General features: G+C 24.0%; 2 protein-coding genes across 23 annotated transcripts in view; both read right to left on the bottom strand.

The window, feature by feature from the left end:
- LOC126896167 (uncharacterized) overlaps positions 1-1,813 on the bottom strand; it is a 38,969-nt gene extending 37,156 nt beyond the window's left edge. Inside the window, exons 1-2 of the mRNA XM_050668701.1 lie at positions 1,182-1,813; positions 976-1,104 (exon numbers count right to left, since the gene is read on the bottom strand). Of these exons, the coding sequence (XP_050524658.1) occupies positions 976-1,104; positions 1,182-1,190 (138 nt within the window). The 5' untranslated portion in view covers positions 1,191-1,813. The remainder of the gene's footprint in view (positions 1-975; positions 1,105-1,181) is intronic.
- Positions 1,814-1,825: 12 nt separating this feature from the next.
- The window catches only part of LOC126896169 (uncharacterized), a 180,822-nt gene continuing 170,603 nt past the window's right edge, over positions 1,826-12,044 (bottom strand). For 5 of the 22 annotated variants that reach the window (XM_050668721.1, XM_050668723.1, XM_050668722.1 and 2 more), the window contains 6 exons: positions 11,410-11,439; positions 10,747-10,809; positions 9,648-9,677; positions 9,195-9,260; positions 8,694-8,744; positions 1,826-2,029 (listed from right to left, as the gene is read on the bottom strand). In XM_050668721.1, the coding sequence (XP_050524678.1) occupies positions 1,860-2,029; positions 8,694-8,744; positions 9,195-9,260; positions 9,648-9,677; positions 10,747-10,809; positions 11,410-11,439 (410 nt within the window). In that variant the 3' untranslated portion in view covers positions 1,826-1,859. The remainder of the gene's footprint in view (positions 2,030-8,693; positions 8,745-9,194; positions 9,261-9,647; positions 9,678-10,746; positions 10,810-11,409; positions 11,440-12,044) is intronic. The other 17 variants (XM_050668731.1, XM_050668725.1, XM_050668728.1 and 14 more) reach the window with 5 other exon arrangements.

Below are 12,044 nucleotides of genomic sequence, written 5' to 3'. Positions count from 1 at the left end.
ACAAAAAAAAAAAAAAAACACATCTTAGTAAAACCAATACCTTCTTAGCTTCGCATCGAAGCTAATAGAATTATTTTAAATTGTTAATTTTTCAAATAGTTATGGTAGTGCTATGTATTAAAATATTTTATTTTAAATAGTAATTTTTACATAAAAATTATGGTAATTTCTAGAAAAAAAGACACCATGGTAAAATTAATACCTTCTAAGTTTCGCATCGTAGCTAAAATAAATATACATATCGATAGATGTTTATTAAAAAAATATTCAATAAAATGAATGAAATAAAATGAAACAAAATGAATATTCAAAAAAATCTTGAAGACCCTTAATTTTATAGTCATTGTTGAAGACAGGAGCACTAAATATTATAATGCATACTCAATCGGCTAAAATCACTTAAAACCGATCAGACTGTGTTGTGCTATGCCGTGTAAATAGAGTCACTATTTACGCCTGCACATAACCAGTGATTTATGTTGTGAAGAAATGTGTAAATGTGTTTTTGTTTTGTGTGTTTAGAACTCTTAAATTAATTAATCTAAATTAAACTTGAATTAAGTGTATTAATATTTTTAATTATCGTAAAACAAGAGTGTAAATTTAACTTATCAAAAATAATAAAAATATAAACTCAAAAAAATATGTAACAACAAAAATAAACTCTACAACTTCAATAAATCAATAATAAATAAGTATAACTCTTCCAATAATGTTTAATTCTCAACTCACTGCTTTAAAAATAATTATAGGAATAAACAATATGTAAAAAAGTAACTCCAAAAATAGGAACAATGTTGTAAAATTATATAATTAATTCCTAAAAGACAAATTTTATGATAATAGTATAAACAAGATGATGTGACTAAAATTGATTCTATAGACAAAAATGAGTAGCTAGTAATTATTATTAAAATTGACATTGAACAGATAACACAAAATAAAAATCGTTTAATAATTTAATAATTTACTTACAACATAAAACAACAAATACCCATACGATGATAACTGTTTTATATCCTCAAGTTCTTTATGACCGTTGTGCATTGGCCCAATGTCAACAATGAAATAAATAATAAATTTATAAAACTTGTAATAACTAATCTGTTCAATAAATCACAATCAATAATAACTTTACTAAACTACAAGAGGAAATACAAAAAATCATTAATAGTACTCACAAGTCGCATAGCTGCGAAACTAAAAAACACAGACCACGACAATAATAAATATACTTAAGGAACTACAATTTTGGTAACAAACAATTTTTTTACTATCGTAATTGATTAAAATACATTGGCTAATTAGTAGCATTAAACCACAATAAATGTCTCTTTAGTAGCTTAAAGAAAATTAGGATTAGTGTAAAAACAAGTAAACTACTCAAATTAAGCACGATTTCCATTAACAACACTATGATGACCAAAGAACTAAAAATTTGTTTTACAATTTGCTGCATTTAGTGCAGTCAATTTAAAAGTATACAATTTTTACCAATAGATGACTATTCCACTATTCAATACTATACTTTATTTTTTTTACTATACTATGTATCTATGTGCGTGAGTGGTGTGTACGTGTGTAACAGCTGATCGGTCGATAGTACAGATAACCACACTAATGATGTAGTGCGGAATCATGCGTTGATAATATGAACCGGTCCGAGTACGTACCATGGTTAACATCTGTAACGTTGATAACTATCATTTTCTCAACAAATAAGTTTAGTAACACTTTAGTATAACTTTTTTTCAATTCATAAATATAAGGTTTCGATAAGTAGATAATTTAAAGGATTGATAAAAAATAATGTAACATGGCAAAATTTAGTTATGTTATTATCGATTTAGTTTATTTATCTATTGAATAATACACTCAAAAGTTTTATTATTTTCTAATACCAGTATGCAATCAGGATTTATTAATCTGATATGTCTTAATCCTTGGATTGTTTCATCTGAAATATTGTAGAGTTCTTTCATCAATTCATACCGTTTTTCATATTCTTTGAGTAAAGATGTTTCTGAATCTATACATAAAAAAGTCAAATAAAGGTTTTTAATCTTAAATATAATGATAATTAATTTACTAAAACGTATAATTAAAAAAACGGTAGCACAGTGGGGTCGAGGCACAGTGTGGACGAGGCATAGATGGGACAAGTATAGATGATATCTGACAGTGATTAAAATCACTATCATAAGAAACGCTTCGATGCAAATCTGTAGATAGTGTTTCCTTTAGAGAAATTGGTGAAATATTTTAAAAGCAACATGAACTCTTATTTCTTTAATTATATCCTGATTAGTAGTTCTTTGATTTTAAAATATAATATATGAATAAATACTAATTATAGTTTTTAAATTTAGTATGAAATTGTGAGGCCAGCTATGATGTATGGTTAATAGTGTTGGGCGGTTGATAAGAAAGTAGAGCAGAGAATAAGTGTAGCAGAGATGAGAATGCTTAGTTGGATGAGTGGAGTGACTAGAGAAGATAGGATAAGGAACGAGCATATAAGAGGAAGTATAGGTGTTGCGTCAATCGTGGATAAGATGACAGAAAATAGACTTAGATTGTTTAGTCATGGTATGAGGAAAGAAGAATCGAAAGCTGTAAGAACAGTTATAGAAATGAATGTTGAAGGAAGAAGAGATAGAGGAAGACCAAAAAAGAGATGGAGGGATGCTATTGAATGCGATTTGAGGACAGCTGATGTGAGCGTAGAAGATGTGGGAGATCGTGTCAAGTGGAATCTTAGGATAAGGGTGCCCGACCCCAAGTAGTTGGGATTAAGGCAAAGAAAAAGAAAAATATTACCAGATATTCCGGTGGCAATTGACATAATATGATTGTTATTTCGGAATGTACAATTTAGCGTTTAGTTGGGTTTAAATAATATAGCGTCAAATCAATTACCTACTCTATCGGTTGTATCTCAATATACACTACACTTTAATGATACAATAAATAAATAAACTCACACATACACACATATGCATTTATAACATTGTGTCTAATGTAAGTATAACATGATAAAAAGTAACCGTAAAATGAAAAAAATGGAATATAAATTTTATTACTCATATTAAATGTAATGTAACTCGAAAAATATTTGTTTAAATGAAAAAATATAAGATTATATTTTTATTTATAATTGTCTTTTAAACAACTTTTGTGCGAAACTTTTTTTTGTAAGTTAAATATTTTTTTTTGAGAAAATTAAGAAAGCTCATATTTTTGAACTTTTGCGAGGATTTAAAAAAAAAGCTCAATTCCAATCTTGAGGACTATTAGTATGTCATTATACATATTTTAATTCAACTTTTAAAAAAACAAAATTTTTTCCGCAATTTTTCCTTTGTTGACTGGCCTAGATGTCAATTTTAAACTTGTAATTGAGCTAAAAGTTATGGTAATATATTCAATTTATTTTACTATAAACTTTCATAAATCTTTATCAAAAATTTTTCATCAACTTTAAAGAACCAAAAAAATAGGTTAAAATTGAAAATTTGGACTGATTATTTTTAACATATTAAAAATCAAATCAGTAATAATTTGAAAACAAATTTTTTTTTCTTTTAATTATTATTTTATATATATAATTAGTAATAATATAAAAAATTAGAAGTGATAGAAATAGTCTACTTGCAGATTTGAAAACAACGCGAAAAGTTGATTTAGAAAAGTATATTTTTGCTTCTGATGAAAGTTCCTTGTAGTCCAGTGCATTTTTTTATAGTAACAAACAGTTTTTATTGAAAATTATTGTATCAAGCCCTTTAAATTTTTATACACGTAAAAGTAAAGCAAAATATAACTTCTTTATTATTTTTATAATTTCTCCGTTTAAATTACAATATTAAATATCAATTTCATACTAAATTTAATAATTATAATTAGTATATATTCAAATATTATATTTTAAAATCAAAGAACTACTAATCATGATATAATTAAAGAAATAAGAGTTGATGTTGCTTTTGGAATAATCCACCAATTGCCTAATTAAAACAAAAAAAAAAAAAGTTTGTTGGGAATTTTTTCTGCTATTCTGCAAAATTACTCCTTCGTTGACTAGAATGAATCATTAAATAGAAAATTTTATGAGAATTAAAACAATGTTATTTTTAAGATTAATATGCAGTCAGAAAGTTTTATAATTATTATTTATTGTAAATTTATCAGAAAAACTCATTATTTTTTGCATTTTTATCGTAATAGAACACTTAAATAGAAATCATAGTAATCATTTCTAAGTAATTTTTGATATTTAAAAAGATTCTACTATTGAAATATCCAGAACTGAATTAATTTTAATGATTTACTTTAACTAAAAAAAAAAAAGTTAATATTTTGAATCCCTCTTGTGGGCAGGTAAAGGGTTAGATTTATAAAAAAAACCAAATGATAGATAAAGACATGCATCTAAATAAAAAAAAATATACTGATTTGGTCATTTTTGATAAAGTTATAACAATTAACAAAGTTATAAGTTTTATACACTGGACTACAAGGAACTTCCATCAGAAACAAAAATATACTATTCTAAATCAACTTTTCGCGATGTTTTAAAATGTGCAATTAGACTTTTTCTATAACTTCTAAGTTTTAATATTATTAAAAAATAGTTTTTACATATAAAAAAAAATAATTAAGAACAAAAAAAATTGTTTTAAATTAATACTGATTTGATATAATATTTAATATTAATTTGATTATTAATAAGTTAAAAATAAGGAAAATGACATATTTAACCAATTTTGTTAATCGTTTAAAGTTGATTGTTGTAAATGTTTATAAAAAAAAAAAAAAATTTATTTTACCATAACTTTTAGCTCAATTGGTAAGTTTGACATTGACATAATTAAATAGAAAATTTTATGACAATTAAAAAAATTGTATCGTTAAGATCAATATGCAGTCAGAAAGTTTTATAATTACTATTTATTGTAAATTTATCAGAAAAGCTCAATATTTTTTTGCATTTTTATGGTAATAGATAACTTAAATAGAAGTAATAGTAATAATTTCCTAGGAACTTTTGTTGTTTGTTGAAAAGATTCTATAATTGAAATATTGAGAACTTAATTAATTTTAATGATTTACTTTAACTAAATGTACCAATCAAAACAAAGTTGTTAAAAAGATTTACTCAATTGAGTTTATTATAAAATTTGATTATATTTGTAAAAATCAATTGTTAATTCAGGAGAAAAAACAATCATTTTTTTTAGAAATGATTTATATAGCAACACGTTAGAAAAAAATTTGAATATTATAGTCTAATAGTAGCACACACAAACAGAGTAATAAAATTATTAAATTACAAAGTAAAATGATTTAATTTTGTAGTTGAAACCTATCATATCAAACTTCATTCGTTAATAAATATTTTGAAAACATTAGAAATTAATGATTTTAATTGTCTTTATGGAGACGATGTAATAACTAACTGTTTAATTGATAAATTAGAATTTTTTTTTCAATTTTTGAGAGTAATATCTTCAACTAGATACGAATTGTAGTAATTTGACGTATTGTTGAAAAAAGTAGGTCAAGTTAGAGCAGAGAAAATAAATGATAGTCACAAAAAAATATCTTCTCGGCTTTGCATCGAAGCGAAAACTTAAAATATAGTAAAATAATTTTAATACGAATAAGAAATTTCTTCTTGCAAGGGGCGACTAAAGTGATGGGATCCTTGATCTTTATTGAAGTTATTGAATCTAAATGTGATAAAAATCAAACGAGTTAAAATTTATACTAACTTAAAAAGAATTAAGAAAAAATGCAAAAAATTCATTGCCATATGCGGGTTGGAACCTCGTACCCCAAGCGTGTAAAACATAAATTTTACCAACTCGGCAACCGTACGTTGCTTCCGGCGGTTGAAAAATTGGCTATTTAAGCTAGTTCAAATTTCAAAGTTATTTTTCTCGACTTAAAAGAAACAAACATATTTAAATAAGTTTAACTATCTATACTATATCAATTTTAATTTATATAATATTTATGAAAATCTGTACTCCCCTTGTCAGGTATTTTAAAATAAAATAAAATACAAAACCCAGAATTTTAACACAAAAATAGCATATTTTTGCATACGGTAGTCATTTTTACCATGAAGACAAATCCAGAGGTCAAATTTTTTTTTTTCACATTAAAGTATATTACATAAGCTTTAATTTAAGATATATTTAAAAGTGTCAGTATTTCCGGAATACTTTCAAAAATTAAATTGAAAATATCGTAGTAACAATACGCATGTTTAAAGTTTTGACCCCCCTTGTTAAAGGGGTATGATCCGATTTACAAAAAAAGCGTGCCAGATGAAAGGGGTATATCAATATTTATTATAAAAAAATAATAATATAGATCCATACATTTTTCCAAAAGTTATATAAAATATAAATTAAATAATATAACATATAAAATCGAGATTTTTTTCACGGAAATCGTACGTTTTTCTTTAACTTTGATGTCCGTTTTCACCACGAAGACAAGTCCAGAGGTCAAATTTTTTTTTTTCAAATTAAAGTATATTACATAAGCTTTAATTTAAGATATATATAAAAGTGTCAGTCTTTCCGGAACATTTTCAAAAGTTAAGTTGAAAAAGTTCTACTTTCTATACGCATTTTAAAAGGTTTGCACCCCCCCTGTATAAAGGGAAATGGTCCGATTTTAAAAAAAAGTATGTCGAATGAAAGAAGTATATATAAAGTATTTATCATTAAAGAATAAAGTTGATTCATGCATTTTTTAAAAAGTTATAGCAACATAATGTTAAAAAATGTAAAATATAATATCAAGAATTTTTTCACAAAAATAGCATATTTTTGCATACGGTAGTCATTTTCACCATGAAGACAAATCCAGAGGTCAAATTTTTTTTTTTCAAATTAAAGTATATTATATAAGCTTTAATTTAAGATATATTTAAAAGTGTCAGTATTTCCGGAATACTTTCAAAAATTAAATTGAAAATATCATAGTAACAATACGCATGATTAAAGTTTTGACCCCCCTTGTTAAAGGGGTATGATCCGATTTACAAAAAAAGCGTGTAGATGAAAGGAGTATATAAATATTTATTATAAAAAAATAATAATATTGATCCATACATTTTTCCAAAAGTTATATAAAATATAAATTAAATAATATAACATATAAAATCGAGATTTTTTTCACGGAAATCGTACGTTTTTCTTTAACTTTGATGTCCGTTTTCACCACGAAGACAAGTCCAGAGGTCAAATTTTTTTTTTTCAAATTAAAGTATATTACATAAGCTTTAATTTAAGATATATATAAAAGTGTCAGTCTTTCCGGAACATTTTCAAAAGTTAAGTTGAAAAAGTTCTACTTTCTATACGCATTTTAAAAGGTTTGCACCCCCCCTGTATAAAGGGAAATGGTCCGATTTTAAAAAAAAGTATGTCGAATGAAAGAAGTATATATAAAGTATTTATCATTAAAGAATAAAGTTGATTCATGCATTTTTTAAAAAGTTATAGCAACATAATGTTAAAAAATGTAAAATATAATATCAAGAATTTTTTCACAAAAATAGCATATTTTTGCATACGGTAGTCATTTTCACCATGAAGACAAGTCCAGAGGTCAAATTTTTTTTTTTCAAATTAAAGTATATTACATTAGCTTTAATTTAAGGTATATATAAAATTGTCAGTCTTTCCGGAACATTTTCAAAAGTTAAGTTGAAAAAGTTAATTTTTTGTAAAAAAGTTACCATTTTGAAACCCCATCCTTTGGGCTGTTAAAGGGTCAAATGTTCACAAAAATATATAAAATGATAGGTAAATATTTAAGGTATCTATAAAAAAAAAAATTATATTGATTCGGTCATTTTTAAAAAAGTTATGGCAATTTTAAGTAAAAAAAATTGAAAAAATATCGAAAATTAGCGATTTTTAAATTTGTAATTTTTTGGGGGATTTCCCCCGTTTACGGGGAACGAGGGAATTTTTTTCAATTTTTGAGGGTAATGTCTTCGACTAGATACGATTTGTGATCTTTTGACATATTGTTCATCAAAATCGGTCCAGCGAGAGCTGAGATTGAGCGTTCACAGACACAAAAAAAAAAATAAAAAAAAAAACACATCATAGTAAAATTAATACCTTCTCAGCTTCGCATCGAAGCTAAAAAAATAGTGGTTCTTTAGTCTTTCCTTAGTTAAATTACGTTTTATAATTTGGCTATTTTAGATAACTGTAGTAGTTACCCTTAAGATCTGCCTAAATAAGTTTTACGTCAAATTAAACTTCAGTGCCTATAATAATTTAATTATTTATTGGAGTATCTTCATTGTTAAAATCTCACCACAGTTTTAAGTAGTCACTATATAGCAATTAATTTCTGGCAAATACTTTTAAAAATTTCATTTTTTTATCAGACAAATAATAAAAATAAACTTTTAATAAAATTCAAAATTGTAAAAATTATTTTTAAAAAAAGTAACGCAAATCGCTGGATAAAAAGTTATTAAATTTGTCAAAACATTGTAAATAACAGCTGTTTTATTATAAAAAAATACATACAGTGTATATATTTTTTTATCGAATTTGTACATTGTGTATTTTTGTAGATTTATCAATGCTATAAAGAACCTAAATAATTTCAACACGAGAAGTCATTTTTGAAATTCAATAGATAAAACTTACTGTTATTATTAATCCAGACCTCAGGTTTTACCATTGTTAATCCATTATTTACTGAAATCAATTTTTACTAGTTAGAAAATATTGACTTTTTGGATTTCAAGCAATTAAAACCAATTATAAGGTAATAAAAATAAAATATACTANATTGACTTTTTGGATTTCAAGCAATTAAAACCAATTATAAGGTAATAAAAATAAAATATACTACAACACTGTTAATATTTATAAACAATTTCATAAAAATATGTGTTAAGTATTTATTATTTATGTATTAAATCTTTAATACTATGAGTAAAATGTCTATATTATGTCAAATTTTAAATTAAATTAGAGGAATGTTCATTTTAAAGTGAGACATTTATTTTTTTAACATGTATCCATAAAAAATAACTAGTAGTGAAACATAATTTAAATTTGTTATTTAAAATAATTTTACTTCCTTCAATGATACATTAAATTTTTGTAAAAATGAAAAAATCAATTCATAAAATATATTCTTACTATAATATGCACAGAGATAATCGTGAATTGTTTGTTCTTGAAGTGTTACACCAGTTATGTCATTGCCTGAAAATATTACAAACAAAGTATTGATGAAGAAGGTAAACTGAAACTTAATTACTTATTCATTAAAATAACTCGTATAGTTATCGAACAACTAAAGATTTATCGAACTTGAAAAATTGTATAACAGATTTATTATGACACAATTCCATATCTGTATAAAAGTTAATGATTTCATTTACTCCTAATATTAATATTTTTTTTACATCATGTAAAAAAAATCTACTAAAATGAATTTAAGTTATGAAAACCGAGAACACCTGTAATTGAACGAAAGAAATTGCTCAAAATTAGCTGTGCATCAAAATTTTAAATGATTCTTATAATGTCCACCTGTTGGGAAGTATTTTAGTAACTGAATCAGTAATTCTAATCATTTAAATTACTCACTTGGTGGAACTAAGTAACGTTTCGGATCGCCTGAAATGTAATATTAAGTAATAATGATTACATTATTGTCAGTTATCAATCTTTTAAAACAATTGGTATACTTATAATAACTGTATATGAAGGACATTGTGCAAAAGAGATCTTGAGGACAAAAATCTATTATGCGATTTTTGCAAACCAAATTTTTGCAGTGCATTTGTCAGTGTTAGTTATCAACCTTTTAGAAAATTTGTTTTGTTCATAAATACTTTGTATATATATAGAAACTGATTGTTCTATTGTTCTTTTTGTTTGTAACATTTATAACATCCTTACTAACTAAAAACTCTGTATAAAGGACATTGTGCAGTAATGATAAAAATATCAAATAAATCAATACAGGATAGTTGAATTTTAATTGTAAAAAATAAAAACTTTTCTGTGTATTTGTTATAAGGAACCGTTATTTAATAACACTATTTTTATAAAAATCTTATAATATAAGATATTATAATATATTATATTGTTTGATTCTATTAAAAGTATAATCTATTTACATTTTATTTTTAACTGAAATTTCACTCTGACTCCTACTTTAAGGTGCTTTATAAAAAAATTATTTTGAAATAAAATTTAATTGAAGACATTTTCTCTCTCACACAATTCTTATTTTAATTATTTTACATTTGTGTAGGAAATAAATACATCTTCTAATTTTAAATTAGTTAGTAACATATTATATCATATATAGTAACATATTTATAAGTACCAAAAAATTATGTTTGCACTTATTTGTAAAGAGCAAAAAATTTAATCTAAGAAATTTTTGTTTATGTGCTAGAAAAAATCATTCCAAATTACATCAGCATTTTTTGTATTAATAATGTAAAACTTTTCTATATTACCTTTCGAAAATATTATTTTATTTATGACATTATATTTTTTTAATTAAATGGTAGTAATAGTAACATGAAAGTTGAAATGTTTCAAAATTATAATTCTACGTATATATAAAACAGATAAAATGTAGAATTTAAAACTTTTGATAATAAATAATCTCTAAAGCAAGTTCAAATACCATGTCTACTCATGTCAAAAATTTGATACATTTTTTTCTTACCTTTTTCTTGATTCTTCATAATACTTTCCATAAATTCCACAAATGAATTCAGACTAAATGAAACTGATTAAAAATGAAGTAATATTTTACTGATGTACATTTAGTACTTAATTAAATAATTATTATTTAAAATATGATTTTTATTTAATATTATATCATAAGATTTATACAATATATATATTATATGTGTTATATTATATTGTTAAGTTTACTAAAAAAATGTTTTATTAAATAATGAGTATTTTATTGCATTACAATGAATTAATTTTTATGAGCTTAAAAATATTTATTTATATTAAATTATCATATATGATTCATACACCAATTTAATTATTTTACAATTAATCATTAACCATCGTCCTGTGCAAAATCGCATAATACGATTTCCCAAAATTTTCAGTAGATAATAAAACATCCTCTTTGTGTTATTAACAATATAAAGAGAATTTTTAATATTTTATTATATCAAGAAAAAATAGAATATCTTTAATTGAAATCCGCTCTAAATGTATGTTAATATTATGTTACATTAATATTTCTCGAAAATAAATTAAATCTCAATATGTTTAGATAGACAGTTTTGCCATAAGGACGATGATTATGTTGATGCTATGTTAATTAATATTTCAGTTAAGTTTTTTTTTATTAATTAGTAAACATTACCATCATTCTTTAGTTTCTCCAATATAAAGTCTAAATTTTATAGAGAAATGTACAATGAAATTCAATTATTGTATATAACTATCAAATATAAGTATAAACAAGTCAATAAGTTAATTTAATTACTCTTTCGTGCATTTAACAAATAAATAACGTATATTTTCGGTATTTTTCGTTAAATAAGTAAATTATGGTAAAAACATTTTTTTTTAAAGTAAGTTCAAAATATATTAACTAGCATTTTATATTCTAGTGAAATTTTAAAAATTGTAAAATTACAATTATATAAATTATGATTTTAACAGGTACTCATCAAAGCGTTTTTTTTTGTCTCAGCACTTGTCCTGACTATGCCGCGACCCCACTGTGCAGGACTGTTTTAATTAACTTAGTTACAGGAGTTAAAAAAAATTAACTAGTCCAACATTAATTAAAAGTTATAATTCACCAAATATTTTTACAGTTTTTAACTATATTAAAAGCATATTTTTTATTATTTGTCTTTTGTAGTATTTCGTATAACTATAAGATTTAGCGATAAGGCCTATCGATAATTGTGTCGTTAGTCATTCTGTGCAGCATTTTAGCTTCGATGCGAAGCTGAGAAGGTATTGGTTTTACTATGATGTGTTTTTTTT

Source organism: Daktulosphaira vitifoliae, unplaced genomic scaffold (assembly GCF_025091365.1).
Source record: "Daktulosphaira vitifoliae isolate Bord-2020 unplaced genomic scaffold, ASM2509136v1 Scaffold_1, whole genome shotgun sequence".
Lineage (NCBI taxonomy): Eukaryota > Metazoa > Arthropoda > Insecta > Hemiptera > Phylloxeridae > Daktulosphaira > Daktulosphaira vitifoliae.
The sequence above is the reverse complement of the archived record's forward strand: the minus strand, read 5'-3'. Positions and strand labels throughout refer to the sequence as shown.